The sequence below is a fragment of the Entelurus aequoreus genome, linkage group LG10, assembly GCF_033978785.1.
Source record: "Entelurus aequoreus isolate RoL-2023_Sb linkage group LG10, RoL_Eaeq_v1.1, whole genome shotgun sequence".
NCBI lineage: Eukaryota > Metazoa > Chordata > Actinopteri > Syngnathiformes > Syngnathidae > Entelurus > Entelurus aequoreus.
In genome coordinates, this window is record NC_084740.1 from 70,052,041 (window position 1) to 70,071,718 (window position 19,678).

The 19,678-nt window shown below is 40.6% G+C and overlaps 1 protein-coding gene across 1 annotated transcript; it reads right to left on the minus strand.

The window, feature by feature from the left end:
- Positions 1-1,294: 1,294 nt before the first annotated feature.
- On the minus strand, positions 1,295-17,165 carry LOC133659218 (alpha-tectorin-like). Its single transcript, XM_062061954.1, has 18 exons — positions 17,073-17,165; positions 11,957-12,039; positions 11,587-11,820; positions 8,985-9,035; positions 8,791-8,893; positions 8,607-8,709; positions 8,283-8,517; positions 8,016-8,190; positions 3,784-3,889; positions 3,648-3,710; positions 3,371-3,573; positions 3,146-3,277; positions 2,892-3,076; positions 2,665-2,813; positions 2,340-2,585; positions 2,053-2,215; positions 1,690-1,788; positions 1,295-1,618 (listed from the first exon to the last, which is right to left on the minus strand). The coding sequence occupies exons 1-17, from the start codon at positions 17,119-17,121 to the stop codon at positions 1,690-1,692; spliced, it is 2,379 nt and encodes a 792-aa protein (XP_061917938.1). The 5' UTR covers positions 17,122-17,165; the 3' UTR covers positions 1,295-1,618.
- Positions 17,166-19,678: the final 2,513 nt, after the last annotated feature.

Below are 19,678 nucleotides of genomic sequence, written 5' to 3' on the forward strand. Positions count from 1 at the left end.
GCTCTGTTTTCATCTCAAAATTCCACAGTATTCTGGACATCTGTGTTAGTGAATCTTTTGCAATTTGTTTAATGAACAATGGAGACTGCAAAGAAGAAAGTTGTAGGTGGGATCGGTGTATTAGCGGCTGGCTGTAGCAACACAACCAGGAGGACTTTCACTTGGATAGCAGACGCGCTATCCGACGCTAGCTGCCGACCGCATGGATGTTCGGGTGAAGTCCTTCGTCCTTCCGTCGATCGCTGGAACGCAGGTGAGCATGGGTGTTGATGAGCAGCTGAGGGCTGGCTGGCGTATGTGGAGTGCTAATGTTTTTATCATAGCTCTGTGAGGTCCCGTTGCTAAGTTAGCTTCAATTGCGTCGTTAGCAACAGCATTGTTAAGCTTCGCCAAGCTGGAAAGCATTAACCGTGTAGTTACAGGTCCATGGTTTAATAGTATTGTTGATTTTCTGTCTATCCTTCCAGTCAGGAGTTTATTTCTTTTGTTTCTATCTGCATTTAAGCACGATGCTATCACGTTAGCTCCGTAGCTATAGAGCTTCGCCGATGTATTGTCGTGGATATAAAAGTCACTGTGAATGTCCATTTCGCGTTCTCGACTCTCATTTTCAAGAGGATATAGTATCCGAGGTGGTTTAAAATACAAATCCGTGATCCACAATAGAAAAAGGAGAAAGTGTGGAATCCAATGAACCGTTGTACCTAAGTTACGGTCAGAGTGAAAAAAGATATGTCCTGCACTGCACTCTAGTCCTTCACTCTCACGTTCCTCATCCAGGAATCTTTCATGTTCGCTCAAATTAATGGGGTAATCGTCGCTTTCTCGGTCCGAATCGCTCTCGCTGCTGGTGTAAACAATGGGGAAATGTGAGGAGCCCTTCAGCCTGTGACGTCACGCTACTTCCGGTACAGGCAAGGCTTTTTTTTATCAGCGATCAAAAGTTGCGAACTTTATCGTCGATGTTCTCTACTAAATCCTTTCAGCAAAAATATGGCAATATCCGAAATGATCAAGTATGACACATAGAATGGATCTGCTATCCCCGTTTAAATAAAAAAAATTCATTTCAGTAGGCCTTTAAGTAATATTTTTGACTACTCTATTTTTATTGGTATTGAAGTAATATTTGCAAGGAATATTTGCACTTTTTCTAAAGTAATTTACTTTGTCCCTCAGCTATACACAAAACAATCAGGTCTTTTACCATAGCTTTGTATTTTATTTTAGTTTTTGGATGCATGAATGAATAGTGGCAACACCATGTTGCCAAGACAACAGGAAGTGGCGTTTGCCACAGGAAGGACATTGTGGTTGTGTATATAAGGTTGACCAGCAGCACAGAATGCATTTTTCAAGCTGACACACAACATTGTGTGTCTTGTGTGATGATACGTGATGATTAATTAGCAGTGTACTTCTACTATAGATATAGCCCTTTGCTGAAAGGTCATTTTCCTCCACCATGATACAATATGTTTACTATTGGACTGTCAGACACAAGGTTCACCATTGGTTTCATAGAAAAACTAATTCAGCTTCTAAAATAAATTCCCATCAGGTCCTGATCTGGAATCATTCTGAAGGTTCACAAACTTTTAGTCGCTACAGAAACACCCTGAGAAGACAAGCAAAACAAGGATTAGGTGATCAGACCTGATTAGTTTCAGCAGCAGAGGAGTGGGTTACCTAATTGGACCAGGACAGGCTGATGAGGGCAGGGCTTTCATCAACATATTCAGACCTGGCAGCCCTGCGTCTTCTTCTCCTACCAGCGCCACCACAACTCTGAGACAAAGTGTTGGGATAGGTCAGGATGTTTGGTTAAGGTTTGGGAAATGGAGGGTGTTTATGCTTATAAAAATATGGTAGTATTGAATGAACAGAGGTGTGTCTTGATTGGGGTAAGGTGATGTGAGTATGATGTTATCAAGACTGAAAGATGGTGTCTTAATTTTAATTCTCGGCTGAGAAATGTAGTTCTACTTTGTCATTAGTGGTTAGGGTTCAAGACAGGCATTGGGCTTTAAATCAAGATGTCAAGCAAAGTACCGGCTGGCAGTCTCCACTCTGGTTGGGGCACAGTTGAACTTTGCAGTGTAAGTAGACCTCATAGCTTCCTCCGGTGAAGTGGAACATGTTGAAGGAGAAGCTGTTGGACACTGCAGCTCCATTGTACATCACGTTCACTGAGGGCTCCACAGGGCTCGGACAACTTCCCGGAAACAGGAAAATACAAGTTACAGATCTGATTTTCTGGTCTGCTTGACTAACTAACAGAGCTGGAAGTAAACTTTAACTGATACATTTCCAAGCAGCAGTGCCACATCTTGTCTCACCCATCAGAGATCAGGTCGTATCTCAGACCCTCATTGGGCAATGAGCTGTTGGTGGCCCAACAAGAGTTGGTCACCAAGTAGACCAGGTTGCCATCCAGACCTTCTGTCATCAGCTCCACCCAGACCCTCTGGTTCAACTGAATTTCTCTATCTAACGTCACAGGTTGTGTGTGTTTAGCGTCCTTGTAGGCTGTCATCTTCAGAGTGTAATTCCAGGATTCAGATACCACCTGCTGGAAAACAGAGCTGCACATACACACACACTATAATCTTTATGTTGTAGTTTTCAAAAGCAATTGATGAAAGTCAGATGTGTCAAACTTACTTGTCTTTCATTCTAACGCTCATACTCTGGACGTCCGGCTGGTTGTGGTAGCAGGAAAAGTTAACATGGAATTTGTCAAAGTTAGCAACAATTTCAGAGGTGTTCAATCCAGTGACGGTGTTCTTGTACAAAACCACGCTGTCATTGGCCTGCAGAGTCATGGACATTCAAGAGTTCAACACGTGGATCACAAACAGTACAAGTGTCAGGACAAGAGAGACGCCCACCGTGACCACCGTCCCACAGGCGTTGCTGTCACTAAAGTTGAAGGTCACCATGTGGTCCATGTCTCTGTAACCTCTACAAGAATCGTCATTGAGGTGCAAATCTATGTAATTGAAGCCTTTTTCCTCCAGGAGACAACCAACCAGAGTGATTGAACCAGTGTTGTCCATGCAGACCGCCGGATCACCTGAAGACCAGAACACCTTTGTTTTGTCATTTCTTGTTCCACGTGGGACAAATCCTCAAACGGTCTTACCTAAAGTGTCATTGGACCTGTAGTCGGAAGCAAAAATGGCTCGACAGAAGCAGTTGATTTGACCGTTGATGCCGTCAGCGCAGAACTCGTGATCAACACAGTGTGTGTCATTGCAGAAGGCCTGAGGGGCAGCTGGAACACAAACACATTAGCACCATTAAAACCATGAGTCTTTCTGTTGTGATTTCACTTGACAAATTTGTTCTAATGAGACAGGGGGTTTACGGCAGTTGGCATCCGTTCTCCAGTCGTCCAACATGTGGTCCTGTTTCAGGCTGCAGGCGTGGGCGTAGGCCTCCAGAAATTCACACCTGAGGCCGTCCACATGTGGATAATGACACAGCGTATAGTTGCAGGCGGCAATGTACGGCTTGGGGTCAATAACCGTGTGACAGTCGGTGAAGTCAGGGCCGTTTAGGACTTGACAGCTGAAATGAAGGTGGAAGGAGTCCAGGTCACGACAGAATAGAAGCTGCTTGTGTTGTGGAGTGTTTCTGCTCACTGTTCAGTCACTGTGGTGCAGTTGATGGATTCGTCAGCCGGCTCACTGTACTGCATCTCACAGCTAGGTAGAGAACACACACATTTGATAATCATGATGTCGCGGTCAGCAGGATGTTGTAGTGACGAAGTCTCACCCCGCGGAGCTGAAATTATTCGACTTCATGACACTCAAAGCCACGCTGGAGTTGACGCAAAGTCCATCGAAATTCTCAGTTATGTTTTTTTCAGTTTCTGTAGACCCTGAGAAGTTTGAAAGGAGAACACTTTTAACTGAGTCACTAAAAAGAAAAATCAACCTTTTTAAAAGTTCTGTCTGGTTTTTATTGGTTGGAAGACTAAGGGCCTGATTTACTAAAAGTTTGCTGGTACTAAACCACATGCAAACCTGATATCACATGCAAAGCTGATCTATTAAACGTGTGCAAGGTGGATTGCGTCTGTTAAGTGCGCAGAATAAGGCATGCAATACATTTTGCGTCTCGGTCTTCATTAATATGCAAAATATATGCTGATCATCAAAACGCTCACAATACTGGTAGGGAAAAATGCAAATATTACTATTGAGCATGCTCCATGTGATTTATCAACACTCATCACAATCATTTGTGAGCACTATTTTGGGTTTTATTTAGCACATGTGGGAAGGACGTGCGCATTGACGGTTCCACACACGGCTGCAGATTTAGTGCAGCCAGAATCCTCCGTCCTATGTGTGAGTGTCAACATTTTGGACTGACAGTAATAAAAAATATTAGACATATTGTCTATTCAGCAATTTCATTTCATAATATTATTGCTGCTGGCTGACTTCAAGTACCAGTAGGGTGGAAAAACAAGTTGCCCCTGTATTGAAGCTATTATCATATATCTCTGATTTATGACACCAAAAGCCTTCAAAAGCTTGCAATTAAATAGATATGATCAAAATAGTATCAATCTCACAGAGATTCCCGAGCCATTTTGAGAGATAATGAAGAAGCCAGTCACGTCATCCGTGACGTAGCCGGAGGAACCACACATCCCTTCCCCATCAACAACAACGCTAATCAAGCAGCCTTTGTGAGAACCAACAACGATTACTTTGGGAAAAACTATGACCCAGAACCTCATATTTTTGAGCCAGAACACAAAGAGGATGAGCGGTATTTTTACATACTTTGCGGATTGTAAATACAATTGGATATGGTTGAATGGATACAATGAAACACAAATAAGCATATACAGTCAACTTGTTTTTCACTCATACTTGCCAACCTTGAGACTTCCGATTTCGGGAGGTGGGGGGGTGGGGTGTGTGGTCGGGGGCGGGGTTGGGGGCGTGGTTAAGAGGGGAGGAGTATATTTACAGCTAGAATTCACCAATTCAAGTATTTCAAATATATATATATATATATATATATATATATATATATATATATATATATATATATATATATATATATATATATATATACATATATACATCTACATCCTGAAAATATGCAAATAAAACTGTGTTTAGATAATTGATACTTCAAACCTGCATGAATAAATCTTAAGGAATATAACATAACTTGGCTTCTGAGAGCTTCAAAATGTAATGAATAAAAGGCTAAAGCTGTTGATAAACAAGCAATTATTTTAATAATTAAATATGGTCATTTTAAATGAATTATTATGATCATTTAAAATTAATTATTTCAAATATGTTTATTTAAATGTATAATTCTATGGCTGGATGTAATAAGGAGTCAGAATAAATACAAATAAAAATACAATTAATTTTGATGTTTTTAGCAAAATATAGTAAACATTTTTTTTAATTTTTTTTTTAAATTAATAAATATATTTATTTTTAGGTAAGAATAAGATAAACATAATAATACAATTTATCTCTAGTCTGGATGATTTAGTTCTTGTCACCCTGTTGTCCTCCCGTCTCTTCCCCGAGGATGGCTCCATGAGCTGGGCAAACGCCTGGAGATGCCCAACGTCAACAACACGGTCGGCGGCCCGTCGGTGCGCAGCTCGTACATCGCCGCCCTCTACGTCATCCTCAGCAGCCTGACCAGCGTCGGCTTTGGCAACGTGTGCGCCAACACGGACGCCGAGAAGAACTTCTCCATCTGCACCATTCTCATCGGCGGTGTGCCGGATGCCTCGTATGGAATAACGTGATTGGGCAGGCACGCTGTTTATATCGTGGGAAAGCGGATGTGAAAAAAGGCTGTCCTCACTCAGGTCCGCATGGCTGAAAATCGGGAGATTTTCGGGAGAATATTTGTCCCGGGAGGTTTTCGGGAGAGGCGCTGAATTTCGGGAGTCTCCCGGAAAATTCGGGAGGGTTGGCAAGTATGTTTTCACTCTACTGGTACTTCAAGAGGCTGATTGAAATTAATTAAATTGATACGTTTTGGTATCTGCTGGCGATTTTAATGTTGTTTTTTTAATTAAGTATAATATATGATATAATATAATATTACTATAATATATCGCCGACTTGAAAATATGTATTTCATTTTGCATTTTCTTCCATTTGAGTGATTCCAGAGGCACGAATGCGCTGGTGATGCGATCCACAGCCTCGCGCACAGAATGAAGTGTCAGTGTGCATATGTTTCTGTTGTCTAGATTGCGATTCAGAAAAGGTGTTACGGATTTTAGATGTGTGCTGCTGGTTCAACGCATCGCACAAAGGTAGGGGCATGATAACATGAATGTGCAACAAATGATCGTCTTCGTGGTAAAAGTCCCGTATGCACGAAAAATCCTCATTTGAATAAGGCGGTCTATGCACATAATCACGTTTCATCAAACATATATTAACGTTGTTGCCCTAGGGTAAACTGGGTATAACACATGGCACACTGACAAAGCTTAACCTATTGTTACTATAACAATCTACAAGGTTAATGTAGGTTGCTTCTCTTTCTTCCCCTCCATTTTTATGCATCCTTTCGTATCTCAAGTTATCATTACGTATATGTATTGTTGCATTTGAACAATTGTATTGTTGATAATAAAGGTAAAGTATTGGTATTGTTTATTATCAATAGCACTATTTCTATTGGTATTCATATTGCTCCATTTTTAGTGTAATAATGCTCATTGTCATTTCTGTATTATTTTTTATTTTCGCTAACTGCTTATTTGCTATTACTTTTACCATCATATTTGTACATGTTGTATTTGCTGATATTGTTGTTGTTGTTGTTGTGTTTGCTGTTGTTGTTTTTGTCTCTCTGTCTAATCCCCCTCTGTCTTCCTTTTTTTCTCTTTCTATCCCCTCCTGCTCCGGCCCGGCTGCACAAAATGATAATATAAATTAGGGATGTCCGATAATGGCTTTTTGCCGATATCCGATATGCCGATATTGTCCAACTCTTTAATTACCGATACCAATATCAACCGATACCGATATCAACCGATACCGATATCAACCGATACCGATATCAACCGATATGTACAGTCGTGGAATTAACACATTATTATGCTTAATTTGGACAACCAGGTATGGTGAAGATAAGGTACTTTTTTAAAAAATGGATCAAATAAAATAAGATAAATAAATTAAAAACATTTTCTTGAATAAAAAAGAAAGTAAAACAATATAAACACAGTTACATAGAAACTAGTAATTAATGAAAATTTGTAAAATTAACTGTTAAAGGTTAGTATTATTAGTGGACCAGCAGCACGCACAATCATGTGTGCTTACGGACTGTATCCCTTGCAGACTGTATTGATATATATTGATATATAATGTAGGAACCAAAATATTAATAACAGAAAGAAACAACCCTTTTGTGTAAATGAGTGTGAATGAGTGTAAATGGGGGAGGGAGGTTTTTTGGGTTGGTGAACTAATTGTAAGTGTATCTTGTGTTTTTTTGTGGATTTAATAAAAAAAACAAAAAAAAAAACAAAAAAAAAACAACCGATACTGATAATAAAAAAACCGATACCGATAATTTCCGATATTACATTTTAACGCATTTATCGGCCGATATTATCGGCAGACCGATATTATCGGACATCTCTAATATAAATACATTTAATAAAGTCAAAATACAAATAAGGCAACAAGAGAAGTATCCTACACTTCTCTTTTCTAAAGTAAATCTGAACAGCCGATATGGGCATCTACATCTACTATATGATTTGCCTGAGAAGCTGGGCAGGACATTATTTAAAAAAAAAATAAAATAAATTAAATTAAATTAAATTAAAAAAAAAGAATAAGGCGGTCTGCACCACACACGCGGTTTTAGTAGATCACACACAGTAATAATACATGCTATTTAGTTTTTTGCACACGCTGTTTAGAGCTGGGTATTTGGATCTTAGTAAATCAGGCCCTGACAGCTGGAAATGAGGAGAAACCTACCTGCCAACATCCATGGATGTGTTAGGAGGATCTGAGCTGTGTCTCCGTTAAAGAAGACAGTAATGTTGTAGTCAGACTGATAAATGGTGACTGTGACTCCAGTCTGGTCCTGGTGGAGGTCCAAACCTTCATGTTCTTCAAACACACTGCTGATGTTCACATAGGTGTTGTTCACCTGCATCCCAAAAACTGTCTCAAACACACTCGACATCCTCTCTTCACAGCGGAGACTTTATGACCAGTTATCTGCTGACGACGGCGACTTACCAGAACCTTCACACCTGGTCCCAGTTGAATGACGTAGTCATAGTCCAGCAGCTCCATGACGACACGGTCCAAAAACATGACGTCTTTTCGACGACGTTCCTTGAAAACGCCCACCACGTGGACGCTTGAATTGGAGAACAAAGTGTAGGCGCAGCGATCGTCCACGGAGGTGGAGTTGTCCGAGTAATCGATGATTGTGGAGCCAGTCACAGTGCAGATGGCACCTTGCACACAGCTGACAGGCAGGGGGCGATACAGCATGATTAGCAACAACGCAACACAGTCATGGCAAAGGCAAAAGAAAATAGGAAATAAAGTAATTACTAGTCGTTTATTTGAGGGACGGCGTGGAGGTGTGCTGTTGCGTTACAATGAATGAAGTTTCCTTGGGAGTCACAAGTAGTGGTGTTTGGGGAGTAAAACACTTCTGGAAACCACACACAAGAGTGAGTTAGGTCATGGTTCACTGATGATGCTAAGAGTTCTCCACAATCACCATCACTATCACCTTCATATCTGCAGCCACTCAAATCCCCGAAGACTGGAGTTGAACCTGTGAGGTTAAAGCTATCCATTTCCACTCCGTTTAGCAAGGTAAATGCACGTTCGCCCTGCCGGGAAGGTGTGGGTGAGTTAACCAGCCATGTAGGACCAGCCAAATAATTCCTTTAAGGTCGTTTTTCATCACGTCCATGTCCTTACCGGGTTTGCTGACTCGTCGAGATTAAAACGAACAGCTTGTTGATCTCCAAACTGCCGGAATAAGATCTTGTTCTAAGGTAAGATATGTGATCGTTAGACTCCATCCGTGACAATATTTTACTCCTGCTTGCGACAAAGATACAAAAGTGTTGGATTGTGAGCATACTTGTCAACCTTGAAACCTCCAAATTCGGGAGATTTTTTTTAGGGGGCGGGGGGGGGGGGGGGGGGGGAGTATATTTATAGCTAGAATTCACTGAAATTCAAGTATTTCTTCATATATATATATATACACTACCGTTCAAAAGTTTGGGGTCACCCAAACAATTTTGTGGAATAGCCTTCATTTCTAAGAACAAGAATAGACTGTCGAGTTTCAGATGAAAGTTCTCTTTTTCTGGCCATTTTGAGCGTTTAATTGACCCCACAAATGTGATGCTCCAGAAACTCAATCTGCTCAAAGGAAGGTCAGTTTTGTAGCTTCTGTAACGAGCTAAACTGTTTTCAGATGTGTGAACATGATTGCACAAGGGTTTTGTAATCATCAATTAGCCTTCTGAGCCAATGAGCAAACACATTGTACCATTAGAACACTGGAGTGATAGTTGCTGGAAATGGGCCTCTATACACCTATGTAGATATTGCACCAAAAACCAGACATTTGCAGCTAGAATAGTCATTTACCACATTAGCAATGTATAGAGTGTATTTCTTTAAAGTTAAGACTACTTTAAAGTTATCTTCATTGAAAAGTACAGTGCTTTTCCTTCAAAAATAAGGACATTTCAATGTGACCCCAAACTTTTGAAATTCCTTGCAATAGCTGGTTGAGAAAGGTTTTTCTTAAACTGTTCAACAATTTGCTCACGCATTTGTTGACAAAGTGGTGACCCTCGTCCCATCTTTGTTTGTGAATGACTGAGCATTTCATGGAATCTACTTTTATACCCAATCATGGCACCCACCTGTTCCCAATTTGCCTGTTCACCTGTGGGATGTTCCAAATAAGTGTTTGATGAGCATTCTTCAACTTTATCAGTATTTATTGCCACCTTTCCCAACTTCTTTGTCACGTGTTGCTGGCATCAAATTCTAAAGTTAATGATTATTTGCAAAAAAAAGTATGTTGTCTTTGTAGCATATTCAACTCAATATGGGTTGAAAATGATTTGCAAATCATTGTATTCCATTTATATTTACATCTAACACAATTTCCCAACTCATATGGAAACAGGGTTTGTACATCATGTGGTCACATTTTCTGTTTCTGCTGCATTGCCTTTGAGTAAGTGAAAGTTAATGCGATGTGAAATGACAACGCAGGGCATGCAATGCTAACAACACGAAATGATGACAGCACGGCTAACGGTCGTAGCTGCGACTGTCAAGTCGACCCAAGTTTTTGCAGAACAACTTACGCCCGTTTTTTTTAGCACATGGAAGCACAGTTCTAGCTTAAGAGGAATATATATTAACTAGAGATGTCCAATAATATCGGACTGCCGATATTATCGACCGATAAATGCTTTAAAATGTAATATCGGAGATTATCGGTATCGGTTTCAAAATTATCGGTATCGGTTTCAAAAAGTAAAATTTGTGACTTCTTAAAACGCCGCTGTGTACACGGACGTAGGGAGAGGTACAGAGCGCCAATAAGTCTTAAAGGCACTGCCTTTGCGTGCTGGCAATATCTACGGCTTTTCACACACACAAGTGAATGCAAGCATACTTGCTCAACAGAAATACAGGTCACACTGAGGGTAGCCATATAAACAACTTTAACACTGTTACAAATATGTGCCACACTGTGAACCCACACCAAACAAGAATGACAAACACATTTCGGGAGAACATCCGCACCGTAACACAACATAAACACAACAGAACAAATACCCAGAACCCCTTGCAGCACTAACTCTTCCGGGATGCTACAATATACGCCCCCCCCTATAATAACCAACCCCGCCCACCTCAACCTCCTCATGCTCTCTCAGGGAGAGCATGTCCCAAATTCCAAGCTGCTGTTTTGAGGGATGTTAAAAAAAAAAAATGCACTTTGTGACTTCAATAATAAATATGGCAGTGCCATGTTGGCATTTTCTTTCCATAACTTGAGTTGATTTATTTTGGAAAACCTTGTTACATTGTTTAATGCATCCAGCGGAGCATGCATAATAATGTGTTAATTCCACGACTGTATATATCGGTATCGGTTGATATCGGAATCGGTAATTAAGAGTTGGACAATATCGGAATATCTGCAAAAAAAGCCATTATCGGACATCTCTAATATTAACAGTATTTCCAGGAAGTGGCAGGGCAACAGCTCGAAGGATCCTCCAGGCTACCAGTGAGTACTGTTAATCTACATGCTCTCAAGGCTACTATATTGGGTTAAACAAGTGTAAAGGTGACTATATGGGTGTTATTTCCTAGTTAGAGCGCTCTGAAAACAGTTTTTCATGCTCTAACTATGAACGTATTTAATTCATTGATAATAACCTACTTTGCCGAAATTCTTTTACCGTGGTCAAGACTGGAAGCAATTGGCCGCGATAAACGAGGAACGACCGTACGGTATCGTTGTCAGTGTACTCACCAGGTTGCTGTTGCCGTTGTTGCGTACAATCACACGTACAAAGCACGTTGATGTCCCCGTTAGAGTTGGCAGATTATTCAGAAACCCATTCGATGAACCTGTTACGCTGTTTGTGTTGACCCGTGTGGTACCTCGGTCCGCCTCTGTTCGATTAATAATCAGACAGTCGTTTGGTTCCCCATCGACGTAAGGGGCCTTGAAGCAGAGCGCGGCTCGACCGTTCGTGATGTTCACCTGTCGGAAAGAAAAGAAGTGGTGCGCAGGGCTGACAATGGACGAATGTTAAGAGTTATATCTGCCAAGATATAAGAATTCATTTTTTTATTCAACTTTTCCAGTGTTGGATGACAGCCGTCACTTGTCTACTCACAAACAGCGTGGTGTAATTCGTTCCGTAAAACTTGACGGGACACTCGGTGATGTCCAATGTCCGTTCGAATTGGGCAGTCACACCTGCACAGGGAGACATGTTCAAGTCACCGCGACCAAGCGGTCATCAGGCCCCGCCCCTTTCTGTCTGATAAGCCTACTTTCTTGGGTTGCGGTCTCGTCTCGATGTAAAACCTCTTTTTTTGCACAATCCGCCTTTTCATACAAAGCTAAAAAGGAATTGAACGACCTCACAACAGAACTGAAAAGTCATACAGACTTTTCTCCATTGACAGCGGAACTTCAAAAGTTGCTCACAGTGTGGACGCTATGTCTGACCCACGCGACAACGTAACGTGTGTTGTATTCATGTGTGAGAACATTTTATTATGAGCTGTGAAATGTATGTGTTGAATTCATGGTTAGTTTTTATCAGGCCCGGCCCTAACCAATCTGACGCCCTAGGCAAGATTTTAGGTGGCGCCCCCCCACATCGGCAGTGAAGTGTATATACTCACAAGAAACAGAATAGCTTCGTCTTTGACCTTTTTTTTTACTTAAAGAAAGCAAATTAACATATTATATGAGAATGTTATGTTATGATTATCTTTAACCGAATCACAGCAGTGCTCAAATTAAAAAACAGCATTCCCTCTCATGTGATATTGCTTAATTAACATTAATGATGTGCACTTTAACAACTAGGCTTACAACTATACCTAATATATAAAGGGGTGGAAAAGTGACTATTACCTGCAGGGCAAACATTAGCTAACCAGAAGGCAATAATAATGTAAACAAAAAACACCTGCTTAAAAGATCTAATACAAATGTCCCTGAGGAATGGAAGGTGGGAGTACTGTAATTACCTAACGTTACATTATTATTTCCATAACAATTTAGCCCCCTCCACAATATTAACCCGACGTTAAAACAGAACTAGCTATTTATTGATTAGCAATTGCATCATGTAACTTTAGCTTAATGCTAAAAAGCCAGGTTACTATCACATTCTGTAACAGACAAACTAATGTTACCTACATGCTACCTCTGTCTTTTTCTCATTTCTCCTCCTCTTCTTTTCTCCTTTTTCTTCCCTGGGCACCTGACAATTTTGGCCGTTTTGACATCTTGTGTTTATTTTTTTGATGTGGTGACGTCCAAAAAGAGTCATGATACGGGAAGGGAGGGGGCGCACCCACGGGGGCGGGGGGGCGTAATGTTGTAACAAATAATATTTCTATTAAATAGGCTTTACTTTGCATTTTAATTAACGTGGGATTATTTTTTGTATTTAGAAATAATAGTACCAACTTTTTTTTTTTCTTTTCTTTTTTTTTTCTCCAACATTTGTGGCACTGGCGCCCCCTGATGGACGGCGCCCTTAGCATTTGCCTATACGGCCTATGCCACGGGCCGGCCCTGGTTTTTATGAATGATGACAGATGTCAATGAGAGGATGTATTTTCTATGTGTAATGATGTAAAGGAGAGGTGGCGTTGTAACGTACAAGCACAGTATGATGCTGTGTGTGTGAGTGTGTGAGTGTGTGTGTGTGTGGGGGGGGGGTCCATTTTCTGGCTCTTCTTAATTTGATTACATGCTATAGTATATTTCTGTTCCACAAGGCTCGGTATTGGGACCTAAGTTATTCATACTTTATTTAAATGATATTTGTTCAGTATCTATCCATCCATCCATCCATCTTCTTCCGCTTATCCGAGGTCGGGTCGCGGGGGCAACAGCTTAAGCAGGGAAGCCCAGACTTCCCTCTCCCCAGCCACTTCGTCCAGCTCCTCCCGGGGGATCCCGAGGCGTTCCCAGGCCAGCCGGGAGACATAGTCTTCCCAACGTGTCCTGGGTCTTCCCCGTGGCCTCCTACCGGTCGGACGTGCCCTAAACACCTCCCTAGGGAGGCGTTCGGGTGGCATCCTGACCAGATGCCCGAACCACCTCATCTGGCTCCTCTCCATGTGGAGGAGCAGTGGCTTTACTTTGAGCTTCCCCCGGATGGCAGAGCTTCTCACCCTATCTCTAAGGGAGAGCCCCGCCACCCGGCGGAGGAAACTCATTTCGGCCGCTTGTACCCGTGATCTTGTCCTTTCAGTCATAACCCAAAGCTCATGACCATAGGTGAGGATGGGAACGTAGATCGACCGGTAAATTGAGAGCTTTGCCTTCCGGCTCAGCTCCTTCTTCACCACAACGGATGGATACAGCGTCCGCATTACTGACGACGCCGCACCGATCCGCCTGTCGATCTCACGATCCACTCTTCCCTCACTCGTGAGCAAGTCTCCAAGGTACTTGAACTCCTCCACTTGGGGCAGGGTCTCCTCCGCAACCCGGAGATGGCACTCCACCCTTTTCCGGGCGAGAACCATGGACTCAGACTTGGAGGTGCTGATTCTCATCCCAGTCGCTTCACACTCGGCTGCGAACCGATCCAGTGAGAGCTGAAGATCCTGGCCAGATGAAGCCATCAGGACCACATCATCTGCAAAAAGCAGAGACCTAATCCTGCAGCCACCAAACCGGGTCCCCTCAACGCCCTGACTGCGCCTAGAAATTCTGTCCATAAAAGTTATGAACAGAATCGGTGACAAAGGGCAGCCTTGGCGGAGTCCAACCCTCACTGGAAACGTGTCCGACTTGGCAAAAATAATTGATCATAAATTATGTTGGAAACCGCAGATTAAATATATAAAGGGAAAATATCCAAATCCATTGCTATTCTTTATAAAGTAAGACACATGCTGAATAAGAAATGTCTGCATATGTTATATTATTCTTTTATTTTTCCATATTTAACATATTGTGTTGAAGTTTAGGGAAATGTTTATAAAACAAACATAGACCCAATAATTAAACTTCAAAAAAGGGTCATTAGAATAATACACAAAGCGTGCTACTATGAACATACCAATCCATTATTTATAAGTTCTAAGGTGTTAAAATGTTCATATATTGTGTTTTTAAAAACAAGGGAAATTGTGTTTCGAGTAAAGAACAACAGCCTTCCTGCTTGTATTCTTAGGTTATTTAAATTAAGAGGAGAAAACTATCATTTGCGGGGGATATTGATTTTTTAAATATGTAAAGCAAGAACGAATATAAAATACACATTTATTTCAGTTTTAGGAGTTAAATGGTGGAAGACATGTAGTTTTTGTTAAGGTTTAAGAAAGCCTTGAAAGGTGAAATAATGGAAAATTATAAAATATAGTAACAATTACTTTTATCCCATTGATTTTTTTAACGATGTTCCAGGCAATCTAATTTTCGGTGAATGTATAGGATAGGCAAATATAAGCCTTGTCTTCAGCCTATTCTTTTTTCAGTCATTCTTTTTCTTTTTGTGTGTGTATGTGTATGATTGTTAAAGGCCTACTGAAAGCCACTACTACCGACCACGCAGTCTGATAGTTTATATATCAATGATGAAATCTTAACATTGCAACACATGCCAATACGGCCGGGTTAACTTATAAAGTGCAATTTTAAATTTCCCGCTAAACTTCCGGTCGAAAACGTCTATGTATTATGACGTATGCGCGTGACGTCAATCGTTGAACCGGAAGTATTGGTACACCATTGAATCCAATACAAAAAAGCTCTGTTTTCATCTCATAATTCCACAGTATTCTGGACATCTGTGTTGGTGAATCTTTTGCAATTTGTTTAATGAACAATGAAGACTGCAAAGAAGAAAGTTGTAGGTGGGATCGGTGTATTAGCGGCTGGCTGTAGCAACACAACCAGGAGGACTTTGACTTGGATAGCAGACTCGCTATCTGACGCTAGCCGCCGACCACACGGATGATCGGGTGAAGTCCTTCGTCCTTCCGTCGATCGCTGGAACGCAGGTGAGCACGGGTGTTGATGAGCAGATGAGGGCTGGCTGGCGTAGGTGGAGCGCTAATGTTTTTATCATAGCTCAGTGAGGTCCCGTTGCTAAGTTAGCTTCAATGCCGTCGTTAGCAACAGCATTGTTAAGCTTCGCCAAGCTGGAAAGCATTAACCGTGTATTTACATGTCCATGGTTTAATAGTATTGTTGATTTTCTGTCTATCCTTCCAGTCAGGGATTTATTTCTTCTGTTTCTATCTGCATTTAAGCATGATGCTATCACGTTAGCTCAGTAGCTAAAGAGCTTCGCCGATGTATTGTCGTGGAGATAAAAGTCACTGTGAATGTCCATTTCGCGTTCTCGACTCTCATTTTCAAGAGGATATAGTATCCGAGGTGGTTTAAAATACAAATCCGTGATCCACAATAGAAAAAGGAGAGAGTGTGGAATCCAATGAGCCAGCTTGTACCTAAGTTACGGTCAGAGCGAAAAAAGATGCGTCAGGCACTGCACTCTAGTCCTTCACTCTCACGTTCCTCATCCACGAATCTTTCATCCTGGCTCAAATTAATGGGGTAATCGTCGCTTTCTCGCTGCTGGTGTAAACAATGGGGAAATGTGAGGAGCCTTTCAACTTGTGACGTCACGCTACTTCCGGTACAGGCGAGGCTTTTTTTTATCAGCGACCAAAAGTTGTGAACTTTGTCATCGATGTTCTCTACTAAATCCTTTCAGCAAAAATATGGCAATATCGCGAAATGATCAAGTATGACACATAGAATGGATCTGCTATCCCCGTTTAAATGAATACAAATTCATTTCAGTAGGCCTTTAATATGTATAATCTGTGCTGTTAAATTGATCACACAAAATGGGTGATTATATGACCAAAATAAACTAATTTCATTGTTGTAATATGATTGCATGCATGATATTTTATATTTTAATTCATGTAAGCAGGGACCGCAGATGGAAACTAGCTCTTGAGCTATAATCTGGTGCAGAACATATTTTTGTCTTTGAGCTTCATGTCTCTGTGCGTTGTCATTTCAAATAAAGACTAAACTCAACTAACTCGTGCTTCTCACGCCCCAAAGCAAGTCTCCCCTCAACTGACTATGACCACCAGACCAGCGGATCCTCTGCCTGGCTCCCTAACGTCAGCTGGGATAGGTCTTGAATGGAATCCTCCATCTTCTGCCCTTGCGTCGCGCCCTGATTGGAACTCTACAAGCTGAACAAAGCAATGCGAAGTGGCCGTGGTTACCTGGCAGCAGGCTAACTGCAGTCGCGAGAACCAGGAGGAGAAGAAGCATGTTGGAGACGAGCAATCCCCTGACAGAGACCTGCGAGACAAATGTGAAATTTCGGAGTCTTCAGCAAGACGAGAATCATGGAAAGAAATGGAGCTGTAAATGTTGAACTTTAAAGGGAATCTGTTATGCAAAACCAACTTTTCTTACCTATTGGTAGCTGTTTTTTGTGCATTTGGGATCTGCATAAGTCTTGAAAATGTGAAATCAAACCATGGAGGCAAGGCGCAGATATTTATAAAACTATCTTCCTTCAAACAAACCAAATTAGTAGGAGTGTCAAAAAAATTTTGATTTTCAGAATAATCGCGATTTCTTGATGTAACGATTCTAATCGCTTTAAAAAAATTCTGAATACTATTTTTTTCTTTCTAATCTGTCCTGTCTAGCCACTCAGACAAATCATATTGTTGATGTAGATAAGGGGTGTCAAACTCATTTTAGATCGGGGGACACATGGGGAAAAATCTACTCCCACGTGGGCCGGACTGGTAAAATCACGGCACGATAACTTAAAAATAAAGACAACTTCAGATTGTTTTCTTTGTTTAAAAATAGAACAAGCACATTCTGAAATTGTACAAATCATAGTGTTGTTTTTTTTACAATTACCTGTTGCGGTTAATAGTACCAGTACATATATATATATATATATATATATATATATATATATATATATATATATATATATATATATATATATATATATATATATATATATATATATATATATATATATATATATATATATAAATATACACATATATATATATATATACACATATATATACACATATATATATACACATATATATATATATATATATATATATATATATATATATATATATATATATATATATATATATATATATATATATATATATATGAACACCGTATTTCCTTGAATAGCCGCAGGGGCGCTAATTAATTTAAAACCTCCTGTCACTCCGACGTTTACCGGAAGCCTGCGGGATGGCTGTGCATGCGCTAATTATTTTAAAACCTCTTCTCACTCCGGCGTTTACCAAAAGGAATGCGGTAAATTTAGGCGTGCGCTTTGAGTGTGATGTAAGCATACATCATGAAAAGCACATTTAATAAAAAAATACGTTATTATGGTCTTACCTGTACTTATAAATGGAGTCCATTTGCAGCTCCTTCTGACCAAAAGCATCGATAACTTGTTTATAGAAGTCTTCCTTATTTTCTTTCTTCAGTTTTAAAAGTCTCTGTTTCGATGGAGATATTCTTTTAATTATTACCTCCTGCTTCGATTGAAAGTCCAGTTTAGAAAACTGTTTTATTTTAGATACCGGTATGTAATCCTCCATGTTAAAAGTTCAGGCGAGAGGGGAAAAAAAGACGATCTGTTGCTGCGTGTTGTCACTTCTTCTGCAGTACCGGAAGTCGCAAGAAGGATCACTAGCGCCCTCTACCACCAGGAGGCGGGAGTCATTTAATGACTCATACCGTATTTGACACACGCAGCTACGGTATATTAATAAAACATAGCTGCTTACTGTTCTTTTTAGCATACCGTACCGGTATTCAATAGCTTGGACCTTAAATCCTAGTGAATAACTCTTTATCTTTTTTCCTTTGTGCGATTGCAAACTACTGAAATCAGCTTCCTCCATTTTGAAAATGAGGACAGGTAAATCGTCACTCGTGACGTAACGAATTTGACCCGGCCGAAGTTCTAGACCAGGGGTCGGCAACCCAAAATGTTGAAAGAGCCATATTGGACCAAAAATACAAAAACAAATCTGTCTGGAGCCGCAAAAAATTAAAAGCCATATTACATGTGTCATGAGATATACATTTAATTAAGAGGACTTAAAGGAAACTAAATGACCTCAAATATACCTACAAATGAGGCATAATGATGCAATATTATTGTACATATCGCTACCCTAAATAGCATGTTAGCATCGATTAGCTTGCAGTCATGCAGTGACCAAATATGTCTGATTAGCACTCCACACAAGTCAATAACATCAACAAAACTCACCTTTGTGCATTCATGCACAACGTTAAAAGTGTGGTGGACAAAATGAGACAGAAAAAGAAGTGGCATAAAACACGTCCTAGAAAGTCGGAGAAAGTTATACATGTAAACAAACTATACGGTGAGTTCAAGGACCGCCAAAATTAGTAGGACAAAACGGCGCTCGCCAAATACTTGAATCAGTGAAGCATGTTTAATATAAACAGTGTGATTTATAACAATTAGGGAGGTTTGTGTCACGTTTGTCCTCCTACAGAAACCATACTAAAACAAAAAAATACATTTTTTTCCCCCTCATCTTTTTCCATTCTTCATACATTTTTAAAAAATCTCCAGAGAGCCACTAGGGCGGCGCTAAAGAGCCGCATGCGGCTCTAGAGCCGCGGGTTGCCGACCCCTGTTCTAGACATATGCTAAATATTTTGCGAAACGAGTTTGACCCGGCGAAAATTATAGACATGCGATAATAAAATTCATATTTTGCGAAACGAATTTGATCCGGCGTTAATAATGAACCGGCGATAAGGCCAAGCATGCGTTAATTATTTT

What these genes read in the sequence shown, in the direction of transcription:
- LOC133659218 (XM_062061954.1), bottom strand. Translation starts at nt 17,121, where the DNA reads ATGCTTCTTCTCCTCCTGGTTCTCGCGACTGCAGTTAGCCTGCTGCCA. An exon ending in GAGAACGGATGCCAACTGCC is followed by an intron (nt 3,278 to 3,370) that starts GTAAACCCCCTG and finishes TTTGTGTTCCAG; the next exon opens with CTGCCCCTCAGGCCTTCTGC. An exon ending in AGAGTGGAGACTGCCAGCCG is followed by an intron (nt 1,789 to 2,052) that starts GTACTTTGCTTG and finishes ACTTTGTCTCAG; the next exon opens with AGTTGTGGTGGCGCTGGTAG.